This window comes from Paroedura picta, chromosome 4, assembly GCF_049243985.1.
Source record: "Paroedura picta isolate Pp20150507F chromosome 4, Ppicta_v3.0, whole genome shotgun sequence".
Lineage (NCBI taxonomy): Eukaryota > Metazoa > Chordata > Lepidosauria > Squamata > Gekkonidae > Paroedura > Paroedura picta.
The window spans coordinates 9,443,632-9,460,746 of record NC_135372.1 but is presented as its reverse complement, the minus strand read 5'-3'; the positions used below and the strand labels follow the sequence as shown (position 1 = coordinate 9,460,746).

Sequence of the window (17,115 nt, the reverse complement as noted above, 5' to 3'; positions counted from 1 at the left end):
TGCCTTGAATAAAGGTTTCTTGGTCTTCAAGGTGCCCCGGACTCTAAATGATTTGCGCTGCTTTAGACCAACACGGCGACCCCTTTGAATCTGTCTTCGTAATTCCTACTCTTCTTTCCAGCCTACATGAGACAGAGCTGCCATAGTAGTAGTAAAGGTGGGGGCAGGGAGCCAAAGGAGGGTTAAGGGGGTGTGCAGTGATGTCACTTCCAGGGCCGTGGCAGGAGGCGTGGTCAGATGACATCACTTCTGGGGCTCCTCCGCAGTCAAAAAGTTGAAAAAGGCTGGTACACAGAGCCCATGTTCATAGAATCATAGAGTTGGAAGGGGCCATACAGGCCATCTAGTCCAACCCCCTGCTCAACGCAGGATCATAGAATCATAGAATCATAGAATCATAGAGTTGGAAGGGGCCATACAGGCCATCGAGTCCAACCCCCTGCTCAACGCAGGATCAGCCCTAAGCATCCTAAAGCATCCAAGAAAAGTGTGTATCCAACCTTTGCTTGAAGACTGCCATGTTCCAAAGCACCTTTTCCTTTTCTTCAAGGGAACTGGAGGTTGGAAATCCTAACTCCCCGATTTATTTATACATTCTCGAACAGCTTGTTGAGAGAGTTATTTGGTCACCCTAGTTTCAAGGACATCCGGTCCCAGAGAACAACTGCTCCAGCTGTTTCCAGGTAATTTCAATATCTCAAATAGTCGTCTTCTTTTTTCGGTCATCAAGTCACAGTGAACTTATGGTGACCTCTTCAAGGCAAGAGATGTCCAGAAGTGGTTTGCCCTGACCAACTTTTGCATCACCACCTAGGTATTTCTTTGAGGTCTCCCATCCAAGTATTGATCCGGGCCAGCCCCTTTAGCTGGGGTTATCGGGTCAGGACTTTGAATGATGACTTAAAATCCCACCCCACTTTAATGAAAACAAATAACTTTGGGTTTTCCTGCTCAGGCTGCAGCTTCATCAGTTTGAGAACTGACTTCCAGTCCCCAATCCATGAGGAGAAAGAAACAGCCTCACGGCTGCAGTACCCCAATCTGGCCATGTCTAGTGGTGGCACCAAAGAGCAGCCAAACATAAGCCAGCTATCTCTTTCCATGCTATTAGTGCAGGTTTGATTTGGAAAAAGGTTATTGACCCTAATATTTTTTTTAACGCATCAATCCACAGATGAATACTGAAGATCTCACGCGGGAGGGAGGGAGGGAGGACTAAATGGCAAAGCATCTTGAAACTAGAAGGCAGGGGCTAGGAACCTCAAGAACACACAAAATGTACGTTTAAAAATAAACCGTTTTCGTTCGCAGGGGAAAAGGAAACCGAGAATGGTCACCAGCAGAAGAGGTGCTTATGCTAGGTCGGTCAGAGAAACTGGGAGGGGAAATTTAATCTCCTGACTGCTTCTAAATCCAGAACACATCAAATAATCCACATTTTGAAACAGGAGTTTGGCTCAATGAGATCAAAAAGGTGCAGGGGTCGATCAGAGCCCCCCCCCCCCACATACAGGGTCACGAGACCCCTTACTTGGTTACCCTTCCTCAGCATCTATCAAGCTACCACTGCCACAATAGTAATAAATACAATAAACTATAAACACAAACCAACTACTGTGCATGCCCTTCCCGAAACAAGGCTACAGACTATGTATTGGCTTCAATATTGTAAACATATATTTGTTTATTAATCAATGCTATAAAGTTAAGGATTAAGAAGTCCATAAGTTTAATCTCTGTATATTGATAAGCAAATACGATATCAGATAATCAACCGGTTAGCCCTGTGCTTTGAAGTATTCTTTGTCAGCAACAAGTTTCCAAAAGTAAAATATAGAACTTTTCACAGTACAAAAAACCTCAAATGGCTCCCAAATTTATCCGTGTGACGAAGCTCTCTATAATGCAGCATGCATGCTTGCAAGGTTGACCTTCAATTTGGGAGCCATTTGGGTTTTTTTCACTGTGTATTTCACATCTGGAAATCATTACTGCTGACAAAGAATACTTCCAAACACAGCGTTAACCGGTTGCTTGTTTGATGTTGTATTTGGGTAAAAATATACTGAGATTGTATTTGTGCATTGATATTTAATGCTGAAATTTATAGCATTGATTCATACACGAATACCGCACTTTAGAAATACATGTTTACAATATCAAAGCAAACAATTCCTCAGCAACTAGCATTCAGAGGGAGTCCGTCTCTGAACTTTTCTTGAGGTACTTTATTTCTATCCTGCCTTTCTGCCTAGTTGGGACCCAAAGCAGCTCACGTCCCTCTTCTTGCCTCCATTTTATCTTCACAACAACCCTGTAGGGTAGATGAATGGCTGAGCCAAGATCGCTCATACACGGGAAAGTGGAGATTCAAACCTGGGTTTTCCAGATCTTAGTTCAATACTCTTTAACAGTTACGCTGCAGCCGACAGCTACCGATGAATTAGTTCTGCAGCAATCTGTATAACTGCTTTCTCCATCTGAGCTAGTGGAATCTACAGGGTTCAATTCCTTTCATGTCTGCCCCCTTCCAGCAAAGGGCATCCCCAGCTGGGGATAGCATGGAAAGAGGCCAGGAGAACATGCATCTCGAGAAGAAATGGCAAGTCCAAGTTAAAATTAGCTCCCCTTCAGCTCCCTGACTTGAGAACTCTATTCACTGGGGTCTGGGATTGTCATCATGCACAAATAGTTTGGCACATGAATGCACAAACTCTGTGTCTGGCTGAAGAAGCCGTTTCCAGTGGTTATGGAATAAGTAGAGGAGAATGTGACACCTGATGCTTCACGCGACCATAGTCAGAAAGAGGGCAGGCATTCTACAGTTCAGAGTCATAAGAACATCAGAAGAGCCCTGCTGGATCAGGCCAGTGGTCCATCTAGTCTAGTATCCTGCCTCACACACTGAATCATAAGGGTGGAAGGGTCCTCCAGGGTCATCTAGTCCAACCCCCTGCAGAATGCAAGAAATTCACAACTACCTGCCCACCTACAGTGACCCCAATTCTGTGTCCCTCTGGAGGAGGCATGGAAGAAGAAGCCTTCCTTGCTAAGAACATCAGAAGAACACTGCTGGATCAGGCCAGTGGTCCATCTAGTCGGGCATCCCTGACACAAAGAGTGGTCATGGGGCAATAAAAATACCCAGACACATACCATAAACCAGCCTTTTTCAATGTTTTCACCATTGAGAACCCCCTGAAACATTCTTCAGGCTTCAAGAAACCCCAGAAGTGGCACAATCATGTAGAATAGGGTTGGGAAGCAGAGCTGTGGACACGCCCACCCGGGGCCCCTCCCCTCCTGGCCCGTCATAGGCCATTTTGAGAGTGGTGGGTGGGTCGGCCACGGATAAATGTTTAACAAATTTTGAAAAATACATAAAAATAAATTAGCTCCCATTCACTCAGGAAGCCCTTCCAGGGCTGTCAAGAAACCCCAGGGTTTCACGAAACCCTGACGTAAATATCAGCATAAGAATTTCCACCAGATCTCCAAAGCTAAGCAGGGTCAGTCAGGGTTGGTGTATTGATGGGAGACCTCCAATGAAGGGTCACTACGCTCAGGCAGGCAGCGGCAAATCACCTGTGAACGTCTCTTGCCTTGAAAACGCCACAGGGGTCTCTGTAACTTGGTCGTATCTCAATGGCACTTTACACCAGTGGTCCCCAACTCGTGGGCCACAGTCCGGTGCCGGGCCGTGGCTCCCTCTCCCCGCAGTTAAAAACTTCCCGGGCCGCAAGCTTGCGGCCCGGGAAGCTTCTTACTGCGGGAGGGGGGAGAGGGAATCAGGGCCGTGCATGTGCAATGCGTGGGTGCGCATGTGCAATGCGCGGGTGCGCATGTGCAATGCGCAGGTGCGCATGCGTAATGCGCGGGTGCGCAGGTGCGGGCGGGCAGTTGCCCTGCCAGTCCCCAGCCTCAAAAAGGTTGGGGACCACTGCTTTACACCCAGGAATTTTATAAATAAGACCACCAGCCAAAGTGAGCCCATGAGATATGGAGTCTCTAGCCCAGGGGTAGTCAAACTGCGGCCCTCCAAATGCCCATGGACTACAATTCCCATGAGCCTGCTGGCAGGAGTTCATGGGAATTGTAGTCCATGGACGCCTGGAGGGCCACAGTTTGACTGCCCCTGCCTATGTGCCAAAATGGAGATAAGAAGATGTCATGTAAAGGAACAAAAAGTCGAAAAACTAATTTAGGCGCACGCGAGCAGCAACCGTAAAAACACACACGCACACCCCCAAACTAAATAAGAAAAAGGGAGGTGCCAAAACCGAAAAGGGAAGCACATGGCTCCCTTTCTCTCATCTCATAGCAACACAGACTTGGAGGCCATTCATATGGCGAAAATCCCAGATCCGCGCGTGAAATGCGGTCGGGACTTTCAAATGCAAATGTCGGCAGAATCGCAACATATGGTGAAGGTTAGTCCTTATTTTTCCTAATTAATCGGAGCACTGCTGTTTTGTATAACAATGTTAATAGGGCATTTGCAAGCTTTTGGAGAGGGGGACCACCTTGCTTTAATTTTTATTTGATTTTTTTCCTAAAAGCTATTGGCAGAGGGAAACAGGGAGAGACATCTCCCCCTCCCCCAGCACCTCCCCAATACTGACTCAAGAATCTCTTTTTTCTTAAGGGGTGGGGGGGAGGAAGGGTCCCGCGAACCCTGCAGCTGCTAGTTAAATGCACACACCGCCCCCATAGAAATTTCCTCCCCAGATTTAAAATGAAGTTCCCCAACTGCTATCTTCTGGAAGCCAGTGGGCGCTCTATGGCAGAACTTGTGTCTGGGAATTTGGGTGTGTAGGGTGATGTGGGGGGGGGGGGATAAGTGAATCTAGCAGGTTGTATGCTTAATTCCCTCTTCCCTGGCTGCTCTTCTTGGGAAGTGTCTGGGAAACATTTGGAGGGGCCATGGCTCAGTGAGAGAAGTCCTTGTTTTGCAGGCAGAAGGTCCCACGTTCAGTCCCCCAGCCGCTCTCTGGTGCTGAATTAGTCAAACGACAACACTGCCAATCCAAACAGACTGGCAGCTATTAAGACTACCTAGACGAACACCAAACGGCAAGATTTAAAAAGAAAAAACACACACAGCAGTTTATGGATGACTGATTTATATGATTCGGGGCTAATTTAACTGTCTGTTTAAACAGTCCCCCCGCCAAGCCAGCAGCTCCATTCGACCCCAGTAGCATCTTAGCGGTCCAAAAGATTTCGGGAATGCAAGACATCAGGCAGAGCTTTGACTCATGAAAGCCGGTACCCGGGAAATCTCGTCGGCCGCTAAGGTCCCATTGGGCACAAATCTAGTCTGAAATTGTCGAGCACGGCAGAGGAGGACGGAGCAGAGAGGAGGGAAATGACAACTGAACATCCGTAGAAGCCAGCTGCCCTGCTGGGCACAGTTAGGAAAGAATACAGTCACATGGTCACGCAATATACCGCACCAGGTACAAACCGGCTGACAAATGAAAAACCAGCTCTCTCATCCCTACCCTGCTCCACTAGGATCCAGCAAACCAGAGCCAAACGAGGAGACACAGCATCCAAATCCTCCCCGGATCACCGCTTGCTGGACTTGGGATATATTTCTGTGGTTTGAAGGAGGGGGAAGAAATAGGCCTCGCACTTATATTCCGATTAAATTCTGCAGCCCAATGAGTTGGCAAAACACAGAACAAAATGTACCCCGGGTGTGAATGCCTGAGACTGTGAGAACCGGCAATGTAGGTTTTCAGGGAGAACGTGAAACAGGAAGTTTTACAATGCAAATCTCAATAAAGAATCTCTATATTTAAACGTGGCTAGCAAAATTAGGTAAATTTGCCAAATAAGGTTTGTCCAGGCTTCATTGTTATTTTATTTTAGACTAGTAGCAAAGCTCGTAGTGTGCTGCAATGCAACAGGCGCTAACTCATTGTTTGTTGTGGGTTTTGTGCCTCACTTGGCAGCTGGCAACCCTAAGAGGAGGTCTATTAAGATCAGCTCCCCAGGCAGAAAGGGCTGCTTTGGGGGATGGACAGGGTTATAGTGCACAAGAAACTTTTTAAGGCTTCCCACGCAGGTTGCTGTGGAGATGAAACACTTGAGGCCTACTGCATAGGGTTGTTGTGCAGATGAAACAGGAGACAATAGAACCCACGCAACAGTTTCATCTGCACAACAGCCTTGTGTGGTAGGCCTCAAATAGTTATGGCTTGGCTGCATCTTCCCTCCAGCAACGATGCCGGCCACAGCAGTATACTAAGTAAGGTGGTGCTTTTCTGTCAGCCAGCGATGAGGCAGAAGGGGAAAGTTTTCCCCCCTCAAAATTAAAGCATGCCCCCACAGACTCCTTTACTTTGCTCTCAGAAATGCCTCCCTCCCCTCAGTCACTGGGTTTTAGAGCATGGTTCTCAACCTTCCTAATGCCATGACCCTTTAATCCAGTTCTTCATGTTGTGGTGACCCCCAACCATAAAATTATGCAAGTGTTCTTTCTCAGAAATTAAACCCAAACTGATCAATGGTGTGAAGATCCATTGTTTATGATTGTATAAAAATTGTTTTTCTGGGGTTTCTCAGTTCAGCCTCTTGTCCCACCATGCTGATCCCGCTCCTTTCCGCTGCTCCAGACAGATGAACACTGTCTCGATCTATCCCGCAAGGCTGTTGTGTGGATGGAGGGGTGTGGAATCCTGAGCAAGAGCAGTAATTGGCCCTGAGTGGGGAGATTCCACCAATAGGAATCTTCGGAACCTTCAGCATGTTGTCAGAAGAATGAATCACATTTTTATCTATGGTTCTCCTATATATTTGTGAAACAGCCTGGAGGGTGGAACGTGTCCGGTTGTCCAAGTTGGAATAGGGCCCTGCCCCTGCAGTTCCTGCCTTCTGTCCCTGGAATCTAACCGCTTTGCTCTCAGACGCACCTCAGTGTCTGAAGCCAGTGGCAGGTAAGGGGAAAGGGCCCTAGGGGAAGGGTCGTGGTGGAGGGCCTGCTAACAAGGGCCTCCCGGCCTGCTGACTGCCTGCTAAGGAGCTCTGTCCTGGGCCTGCTCATGAGCTTGCCAGCCCCCACCCACCCCACTTGATCCGGCTGTGAGCTGCGGCCCAAAGCCACCTTAAGCTGCCTGGCTGGGGGCCAGGGGAGGGGACCCTTTCAAGGCCCGTTCTTAGGAACGGGCTTTGAAGCTAGTTTTATATATAAGATTTTATTTTGCCATCCAGTTACCGCTGAGTTATGGCAACCCTTGTAGGGTTTTCAAGACACACGGGGCAGAGAGTGTTTTGCCATTGGCTGCCTCTGTGTAGCAGTTGTGCCCCCCACAATGTCAGAATTCCAAAGGTGCCTGCAGGGATGGAGGGAAATGGGGACCCCTAATCTAGGCTTTTATCCTGTTGGCAACAGACATTCTTTGGAAGCTCACAAGTAGCCCCTGATGGTCGTTTGGTCTTCAGAAATAGACCCTGAATAGGGATATTCTGTTGGGGCTACCATGAATAGTGACCATTGATGATCCCAAGATCTATAGCAGTTCACCAGATTATGAGGCCACCTCATCTAGATCAGGGGTAGTCAAACTGCGGCCCTCCAGATGTCCATGGACTACAATTCCCGTGAGCCCCTGGCAGAGGCTCATGGGAATTGTAGTCCATGGACATCTGGAGAGTCGCAGTTTGACTACCCCTGATCTAGAGGAAGAGTGCCATGCCCCCCACCCGGACCACAGGCAGGGGGTGGGGGGTAAAGTTGCCAAATTCACATCGGGAAACTGGGGAGGACAGCGGCATAGCCCTCTCAAATTCGGGGGGTGGGGTGGATGGAGCCGAATCTGATCCAGGCCCAAACTTGGTAATCCATATGAAATTATCTGAATACAAAAAAAGAGTTCCTCCCCAAGATGTCACGAGCGCCTTCATTTAGACCATTTGAGTAACAATTCAATTCCTAGATGGGAGGAAATTCTTTCCCCTCTCTTTTCTTCACAGTAAGGGTCCCAAGCCACTTTGTGGCTGTGAGGATTTGAACTCTGGTAACCCCACCAGCATTCAATGACTCCAACAATCGCATACTACGGAGGATGATTCTCCAATGCAGGTTTGGCCAAACTGTCTCTTCCCAGATGTCCATGGACTACCCCCTGCTAGCAGGGGCTCATGGGAATCGTAGTCCATGGACATCTGGGGAGCCACAGTTTGGCCACACCTGCTCCAAAGGCATCTCAGAATCCACAGAACTTCCAAAGATCACATAAGGGAAGACCGTAGAAGGGTACCAAAGCACGACAAGGGAAGGTCCCAGAGAAAGATATGGGTGTGAGCTGCCTCTGTACAAGCAGCTACGTGATGCCACCTTGCAGCCTCTCTCTGGGGGATCCCAATCTGGGGCTTGAGCCCCACTTTGCCCCCGAAGGACAAGGACGTCAGTGGGGGACAATGCCAGAGCTCATCCCTCAAAGAAGACATCTACTTCAGGAAAACTGAGTCCAGGGGCACCTTTAAGACCAACAAAGATTTATTCAAGGCGTGAGCTTTCGAGTGCAAGCACTCGAAAGCTCACGCCTTGGATAAATCTTTGTTGGTCTTAAAGGTGCCCCTGGACTCTGATATTATTGTGCTACTTCAGACCGACACGGCGACCCATTTGAATCTATCATTTGAAAACTGATCTCTGCAGTCTAGAGATGAGCTGTAATCCCAGGTTCTCTAGGTCCCACCTGGAGGCTGGCATCTTTGCCTAGAGGCCAGCAAAGCAGGTCACAGTACGACCAAGAATAAGGTACCGTCATGGATTAGCCCTTTCCCGGCTTTGAATTCAAACCTTCCCCAAAGGTTCCTCAGTTGGATCACCCGGATCCTCTGCGGTTACCCTTGCCAAAATAGATGCCATTTTGCCCTAGTGCTTTTATATTGGATCCATATACAACTGTTCTTATTTCTTAGTTTTTACCCATTTATAATTGATGTTATATTTGTAATTTTATGTTTTTTACTGGCTGGTCTATGACCGTAAATAAAATTGATTGATTGATTGATGCCATTTTGCAAAAAAAAAAAAAAAAGGCACTTTTGTCTTCTGCCTGCCTTGACAAAAAAAGGGTTGGACAAAATACCTTTGGGGAAAGGAGGGGAGAGGATCCACGTCAACGGTTTAATCCTTTGTTGAAGAGATGAAGGGGAAGGAGCATACTGGAAAGGGACAAAACATACCACAGAAGTAATGCCAACATTTATTTATTTTTTTTGGAAAGGGATGAAAGCCTGCCACATTCAGAAGAGAATTACAAACATGACAACCCCACCCTTTTCACCCCATTCAGTTTGCAAAACGCTAGGGTCGGGGGGGGGAGGGGGTAAAGGGTTGCTTCCACACTGGGCCCCCCCAATGCCCCCTCCCCCATACTTTTAGAAAGCAGAAGGGACCAGGTGAGAAGTTGCCCACTGGGGCTTTTGAACTGGAAATCTGATTGGCTGTGCAGATTTTTAAAAAATTTTGCCATCACAATACCAGGATCCTTGCTGGGTGACTAAAGGTAAGCTGCAATGGCCCTTTCTGGTCAGCTCTGCCTCCTGTGGCTGCCATGTGGTTGTGCCTTTCACACTGAGTCAGAATGCTGCATGTGGGTGCCAAAGGGTTGGAGACCCTTCTGTGAGAAGAGGACAGGGGCTAATGGTGCATGGCTTAATCCCAGGGGGCAGGAAGGAAACAAATGCCAAATTGTCCAGGTGCTGGCATGGAGACCCAAGGGTTATGGGAAACCCCAAGGGTTATGGGAAACCAGACCTTGATTCCAGGTTCCCCAACCCAGGGAACGCTTCAACGGTGACCTGCTTGCAAAAGGTGGGGATTTATTTCTCCTTACAACATTTTCATGCTGCCTTTTTAACCCGATGAAGAAGAAGAGTAGGTTTTATGCCCCACTTTCCACTACCCAGTGGAGTCTCAGAGCGGCTTCCAATCGCCTTCCCTTGCTCTCCCCACAACGGACTCCCTGTGAGGGAGGTGCGGCGAGAGAGCTTTGACAAAATTGCTCTGTGAGAACAGCTCTAAAAGGACTGTAACTACCCCAAGGTCACTCAGCTGGGTGCCTGTGGAGGAGTGGGGAATCCAACCCCGCTCTCCAGATTAGAGGTCGCTGCTTTTAATGACTACACAAAGCTGGCTCTCAAAGGGTTTTTTTGCTTGCAAGGTGGTGAGCATTTAAAAAAAGGTCAAGCACTTATATCATTAAAAGTATGAAATAATTTGATAAAAATATGTAATATACACTAGAAGGTGGGCCAATATGTGTTATTGGGGGGTATGGACAAACCCAGTCTTCACTTTGCTGTGAAATAGACCTCCTGTGGATGCTGTGGAAGGCTTTAAGGGGCAACTCCGGCAGGTGGGTTTGGCCACTGTGTGACCCAGAGTGTGGGATTACGTGGGCCATTGGCCTGGCCTACACGGCACCTCTTACGTTCTCTTTTGTCCTTGTGTTATGTCCCCCTTGAACTGAGCTCAGAGGTTGGGGGCACCTCTCTTGGTTCACTGTGACGTCTGAATGCAGCTGCCGTATTTTGATTCTTGAGGAGACTTGCCAGAGAGGTCCAAGAGCCACACACACACCCCACTCCCCTAGCAATAGGTCTCAAGCACACCCCTGAATGGGGCCCTAACGAGAACAGCTACTAGGCTGTTCTTGGGTGGCAGCAAAGAAAGATGCACCACATGTTGACTCAAAAATAATATTCCATGCAAGACCTTTTTTTTTGGGGGGGGGGGTAACAATCATTCCTCAGGAAGGAATTTGCCCAAAAGAGAGGCCGTTTGGTGCCAGCAGTTAGTAGTCATCCTTACTAGACCCAGATTCAAATTCCTCCTTCAACCATTAAGATTACTCCGGGCCAGTCCCTCTCTCTTTTTCCAGTCTAACCTACCTCACAGGGTTGTTGTGAGAAGATGGAAGGAACCTGAAGGAAAGGTGGGATAAAAGGAAAGGTGGTAGAAATGAGGGGGAAGGGAATGTGATGGACACTGTTGCATACAATGGGTTTTGTTTTTCCCTTCACAAGCTCGTTGTGAACTGACCCAAGCGCACAACCAAAAGAGTGAAGTTTCTTTAATTGTGCGATTGGTACTAAGGAGAAACTTAAATCATTTTTCTCCAGCTCTGTTTAGACCAGACTTTCTCAACATAATTACTGTTGAGAAACCCCTGAGACGTTCTCAGGCTTTGAGAAACCCCAGAAGTGGCACAATCGTGCAGAATAAGGTTGGGAAGCAGAGCTGTGGACACGCCCACCTGGAGCCCCTCCCCTTCCTGTCCCCTCCAGGCCCATCACTGGCCATTTTGGGAGGGAGGAGGTCTACATGATCATATATGGTCATATCACCTGATAAATATTTAACAAATTGTGTGTGTGTTTGTGTGTATTTCTGGGAAACTCTTCCAGGACTGTCAAGAAACGCCGGGGTTCCCCAAAATCCTGGATGAGAAAGCCTGGTTTAGATAGTCCAAGCTTAAGAGAGGCAGTGTGGTATATTGATTTAAGTGTTGGACTAGGATTTGGGAAATCCAGTTTGAAATCGCCACTTGCACCGTGAAAGCTTGCTGGGTGAACTTGGGCCAGTCACTAGTCCCTAAGCCTAGCCTACCTCACAGGCTTGTTGTGAGGCTAAAACAGACCAAGGAGAATGATGCAAGCCGCTTTTAGTCCCTACTGCAGAGACAGGCCGGGGATAAATAAATTATTAAATAAATGAACACTTTTCTTAGGAGTAAACACCATTGAACAGACAGCCCCCCCCCCCAAATCACTTCTCAAGTCTAGGTTTGAGGCCAACAAAAGAAAGCATTTCTTCCACAGGACGTACAAGTGACCGGCGGAACTCACTGCTGCAAGATGTGGTCATAGCCACAGTGTTTTTAAGACAAATCCCGGGGGGGGATACATTAACCAACAATGACAAACTATGACAGCTGTACAAAGCTACCATGGCCAGTGGCTGTCTACCTCCGGATTACCAATCGCAATGGAAGGAAATCACCTTCCTGCCCCACTTCCAGGCTACCAAAGGGGATGCAGCTGGCCAGCGTTGCTTGACTGGATGAACCTTCCTGCAGGGCTCCTGACGCTCTCAAAGATCAAGGCCAAAAACCTGAAAAGTTATTACTCTATAGTACACGCTTCAGTCTCCCTCACTCTGCTTGGAGAAGAAATCTCCCTAGACAACCAGTAAGTTTTAAATGTTAACAGTTAATGTTGGATTATTGCAGCAGTCCTAAAACACACCCCTGAAAGGTAGGCTGACGTCACTCATTTAATGAGAAAGGGACTTCCCCTGGGCAAAGTTGCTAGAAGTAGTAAGAACTGAATGAGACTGGGGCTCACACTGATCCTAGGTTTGCTCTCTTCCCGAAGAACCAGTGAAGGGTTTTATGAGATGGGGTCATGATTCGCCAGCCTTTAAAAGAATCCAGGGGCCCCCAGGGACAAGGTAGCCCACTGGAAACTGGCCAGTAAAACGCCATCATTTCTTTGGCAAAGCAGAACCTATTTTAGATCTGGATTCCCCTTTCCGTACGTGACCCAGCCAGAGAAACTGTGGCAGAACCAAAATCCCACAGCCAAGCGTAATTAGTCCGAATCTGGGCAGATGGAAGTTCAGACCCCTGCTTGAAGTTCACATAGCCCAACACCTCCTTCTCTGCCTAAACTACACTGCAGGATTGTTGGGAGAATACAATGTAGGAGACAGGGAAAGTACCAAAGAGGGGAAGACCATCGGATCCAAGAGCTGACTTTCTTCTCCAGGAATGCTGCCAATTCCTACTGCAAGGCTGTTTTCAGACTTCACTGTTAACCCTGGTTAGTTTGGTCAAACCCTGGTTTAGCTGCAGTGTCTGAACACAGATCGTCCAGCATCCTCAGAGATAGCTGGCTGGTGCCGAACCCAGGTTTCCAGCTAGCTGGTTGGTGAACCAGAGTTTGTACCTGGGGCTTGGGGCAACCGCTGAATTTGCCAACTGGAGTCTGTTGACTACAGTTAAAATAGCACAATCAAAAGGTAAAAATGTACAAAGCCCTATCCCAAAGTAGGATCAGCACCTGCCCCCTGCAGCCCCCTGGCTACAGAGTCAGTAGCATGAAAGAGGGTGTCAGCAAAAAAGCTAAGAGGTAACCAGCATGGAGTTTGTCACGTCTGTCTAGCAGACACATAGCAAAGTTTTCTGAAAAAACACCACCAAAATAAACCCCGGTTTATCATTTGGTCTGAATGTAGCTTTTCTGATTCCCCACCAAAAGCCCCCTGAGATACAAGGGAGACCACCTTCCTCACCCTTTTCCCCTAGCAACCCTGTCCCAATCTCTTGTTCTCAGTTTTGTTTTTAAAGCCACACTTAACATACAGAGACACACACTCTACAAAATGCCAGTTTGCCACATACTTTAGGACGTTTTGATTGCTTTCCGTTGTTTTTGCAAACCGGAGTGAGCAGTCAGATAAGAAAGGCTTGCACAGAATAGCTGTTTAACATAAATAATTAAAGTGAGGAAGAAAAAGAGAAAGGTCTGCATTGCAGCAGGAAAAGAAAACAAGCCTGGATTAAAATCAAACAGAAAATACTACCCTTTCTTCCTGTTTGGGCCACTTTTAAAGGCTTGAAGAAGAGCCCGATATGGACCTTGTTGTTGGCATTAACTGGAAACTCCCAGACTATCAAGCTTTCTTTGGCCAGATCTGGTTATCAGTTATCTGGGACTTGTAGCTTCTGGAGATTCCTGGAGATTCTTTAATGGGAGATGCCAAGGCCTCCTGCGTACCATGCTGGTCTTACCCCCCCCCCCCACTGAAACTTGCTCCCTCCCCAAAACATACCACTGGGCCAGGATAAAACTATACAAAGCAGCCTCAGATCAGATCAGACAAATAGTTTATCTAGATCAGTATGACTCACACCAACCACGGTTCGACATCTTTCCCGAATTACAGCACCTGAAATCCTCCTAGTTGGGCATTACACAAATCAGAAGGAAGGGAGAGGTACCGTAAAATAAGCAGAAGAAGACTGATCACATGCACGGCCCTCTTGGAAGCCCAAAAGGTTGGTGGCAACTTTGCTTCAAAACCAAGATCCCAAGGCAAGTTTTATAGCTCCACACCAGCCTCATAGAATTAACCCGCCCACCTATGGCGACCACAGGGATCGAAAGCAGGTGACCAGGCAGGGATGATTTCAGAAAACATACTCCAGGGCTCCCATCACCCCTTTTTTTCAGTGGCTGCTCAAAAATGACGAAAGCCAGGTTTGCAAAGCAGGTGACTTTAGTCGTATTGCTCTTTAACTGCAGGGAAAGGTTACTGGGTCCACTCTGGCTTTTATCCCCATCCGGAGGGTGAGGGGGAATTTCTCCGTTTTCAAATGTGCAGAACTTAATCAAAAGGTAGGAAGGTCCCAGCTGATGCGACCAGCTCTAGACCCGAGGGGGAGGGGAAAACCCCGTTGCTTTGTTCTCTTGCCGCCAGCTACAGGTTTGGGACATGTCCCAACTTGTGCAGCTATCCCCCGTTTTAAAACCTTTTACATTTTTTTAAAAGAAACCTCAACCTGATCAAAGCTGACAGGAACTTTCATTTCATTGAAATGCTAGCAAATGGGACTAGAGAAGAGGGAGGGGACACCCTTCGACCCCGCAAACACATCGCTGCCAAAAACCTAAAAATAACACAAGAGAGATTCGTTTCTTTCCCCGCCTCGAATTCTTTTATCATTCTTTCTTTTTCTTTTAAAGGTAGCTTTGGCATAGGAAGCAAAGGGAAAGGGGGTCAAGAACGTGGGGGTAGGAGAAAGCGTACTTTCTAAATAAGAAATGGCAAGCAAGGAGGTCTATGCTCCCCCATGGAAAAGAGACAGTGCAGCCCAGTGATTAGTGCTGATCTAGGATTGAGCTTGCCGGACGCTGCGGGGAACGTAAACCTCAATGCTGATACAAGGTTACGGCCCGGGCCAACCCCGCACTGAGGTGGCCAACACGATCAAAAACAGGGGTAGTCAAACTGCGGCCCTCCAGATGTCCATGGACTACAATTCCCAGGAGTCCCTGCCAGCTTTCGCTGGCAGGGACTCCTGGGAATTGTAGTCCATGGACATCTGGAGGGCCGCAGTTTGACTACCCCTGATCAAAAATGTACTCCTGCAGAAAGAAGAAGAAAAGCCCACGCATAAAGAAAACCAACCCAAACTGTTCCTTCCGAGTAGGCCCCCTCAAATCAGCTGCAAGCCAAAATTTGCCTCAAATTCTAGCCTCACAGTAGAAAGACCGAGGAGAAGTAGAAAGACCGAGGAGGCCGGCCAGTCCTCGGTTTGGGGTACGGTTCCCAGACTCCCCTCTCCCCACAGGGTCCCCTGCTGCCAGACCTCACCACCCCAGGGCTGATCAGCTGACTTGAGGGGGAATTACTCAGAAAAATACTGAGGCCCCACTGACGTTGAAGCTACATGCCTATGTTACTTCTGACATGATCTGGAAGTAGCATCATGACTTCATCGACATCAGGGCAACCGTTCGTACGTGGGCAAAAACTCTACGGTGGAAGGCAAATTTAGTATAAGAGTTTTTGCCCAAATCCCAGAATATCGCTCTAACATTTCTGCACAATGACGTCACTTCCGGGTCATGTCGCTGCTACGTTAGATGGGCCTCCCTCCATCCCCCCACTGGTTGCCAGATCCCTTGTTTGGGGCTCAAATTTAAAGGCACAAACCAACAGGGAAGAGGAAAAGTGAGAGCATCCTTCCAAGACGGGTGGAGCGGCAAAAGAAAACGACAAACCATACCTGATCCTCCAAACTGCGTGCTCGCAAGCGTTGTGGGTCTGTTTTTGCCGTTGGCCACAGGCAAGGGGAACATCTAGAAAAGAAAAGCAGAGATGAAGTAGAAGAAGACCCCAGGGGTACGGCCGGGAGCTTGGGGCTTGCAACCCCCCAGCAAGCAGAGCTCTCTCCTTGCCCAAGGCATTCTGGGTAACCCACACAATGATAATATCCAGCACGGCTCTAGCACACTCCAAATGCTGCTTTGCCTGTTTTAGTTATCAATTTAGGGTACCTTGAACCTGCTTCCCTCCATCCAATGAAACCAAAGGTGGCTCACAAACTACACATAAAAGACAAATGTCACAGATACAGAAGAGAAATAGGAATGCCAGCTTCCAGGTGGAGGTTGGAAGTCTCCCAGAATTACAATTGGCCTCCCACCAACAGATTATTATCATTTATTTATTTATTTATTTCCCGCCCCTGAGGTCGGCTCATGGCGGGGGTACAGTGGTCCACAATAAAACCCCATTAAAACCCACGTACATAAAACATACCACAAAAACCAACAAAGACACAGAGAACACAACGGAATAACTCAACTTTCTACTTTCAATCCCCCAGTAATATCTTCGACTTTCAATCCCCCAGCAAACGCTGGCAGGGGCTCATGGGAATTGTAGTCCATGAACATCTGGAGGACCGCAGGTTGACTACCCGCTTTATAGGACAGCAAACCTGGGAAGGTTAGTCTCACCTTCTGCGTACTGCAGAGAATTAGGGCCCAATCAAAGAATGGGATCTCACAGCCAAGCGTAACTAAACTGGTTCCAGGCAGACTTGAATTCAGATTCGCTGACTGGTTATAAAGTTCACACAGCCCATCCACTCTGCCTAAACTGTTATCCACTCTGGCTAAACTACACTGCAGGATTGTTGGGAAAATATGGTGGGGGAGACCGGGAAAAAAACCCAAGCAAAAGGACTAGATCCACCCTTCTTCCACCAGAAAGTTGTCCTTCCAAAACACGCTTGGGCCTTCCGGCTTTACTTAACCAGCAGGCTTGTGAAAATAGATTTTATTTTGCTTCTCTCTCCTCACCACTGGGAGAGGTTTTAAAAGCTTGACATTTCTCTTACACGCCCCAATGTCGCAAGCAGCCAACGCAAATTAAACCTGGATTATTACTTTAAAAGAAAGAGCGATAAGGGGAAGGGAGGGGGGAACAGCCGCCCGGATTTTGGGCAATTTGCTTTGTTGAGCCAAATGCCAATTCCTGCCCCCAAGGCTTTTGAGGCCGGATTGTCCAGGGAAACTTTC

At 47.9% G+C, this 17,115-nt stretch overlaps 1 protein-coding gene across 14 annotated transcripts in view; it reads right to left on the bottom strand.

Annotated features, from left to right (window-relative positions):
* TCF3 (transcription factor 3) overlaps positions 1-17,115 on the bottom strand; it is a 112,220-nt gene that overhangs the window by 80,313 nt on the left and 14,792 nt on the right. For all 14 annotated transcript variants that reach the window (XM_077331748.1, XM_077331750.1, XM_077331751.1 and 11 more), the window contains exon 3: positions 15,816-15,888. In XM_077331748.1, the coding sequence (XP_077187863.1) occupies positions 15,816-15,888 (73 nt within the window). The remainder of the gene's footprint in view (positions 1-15,815; positions 15,889-17,115) is intronic.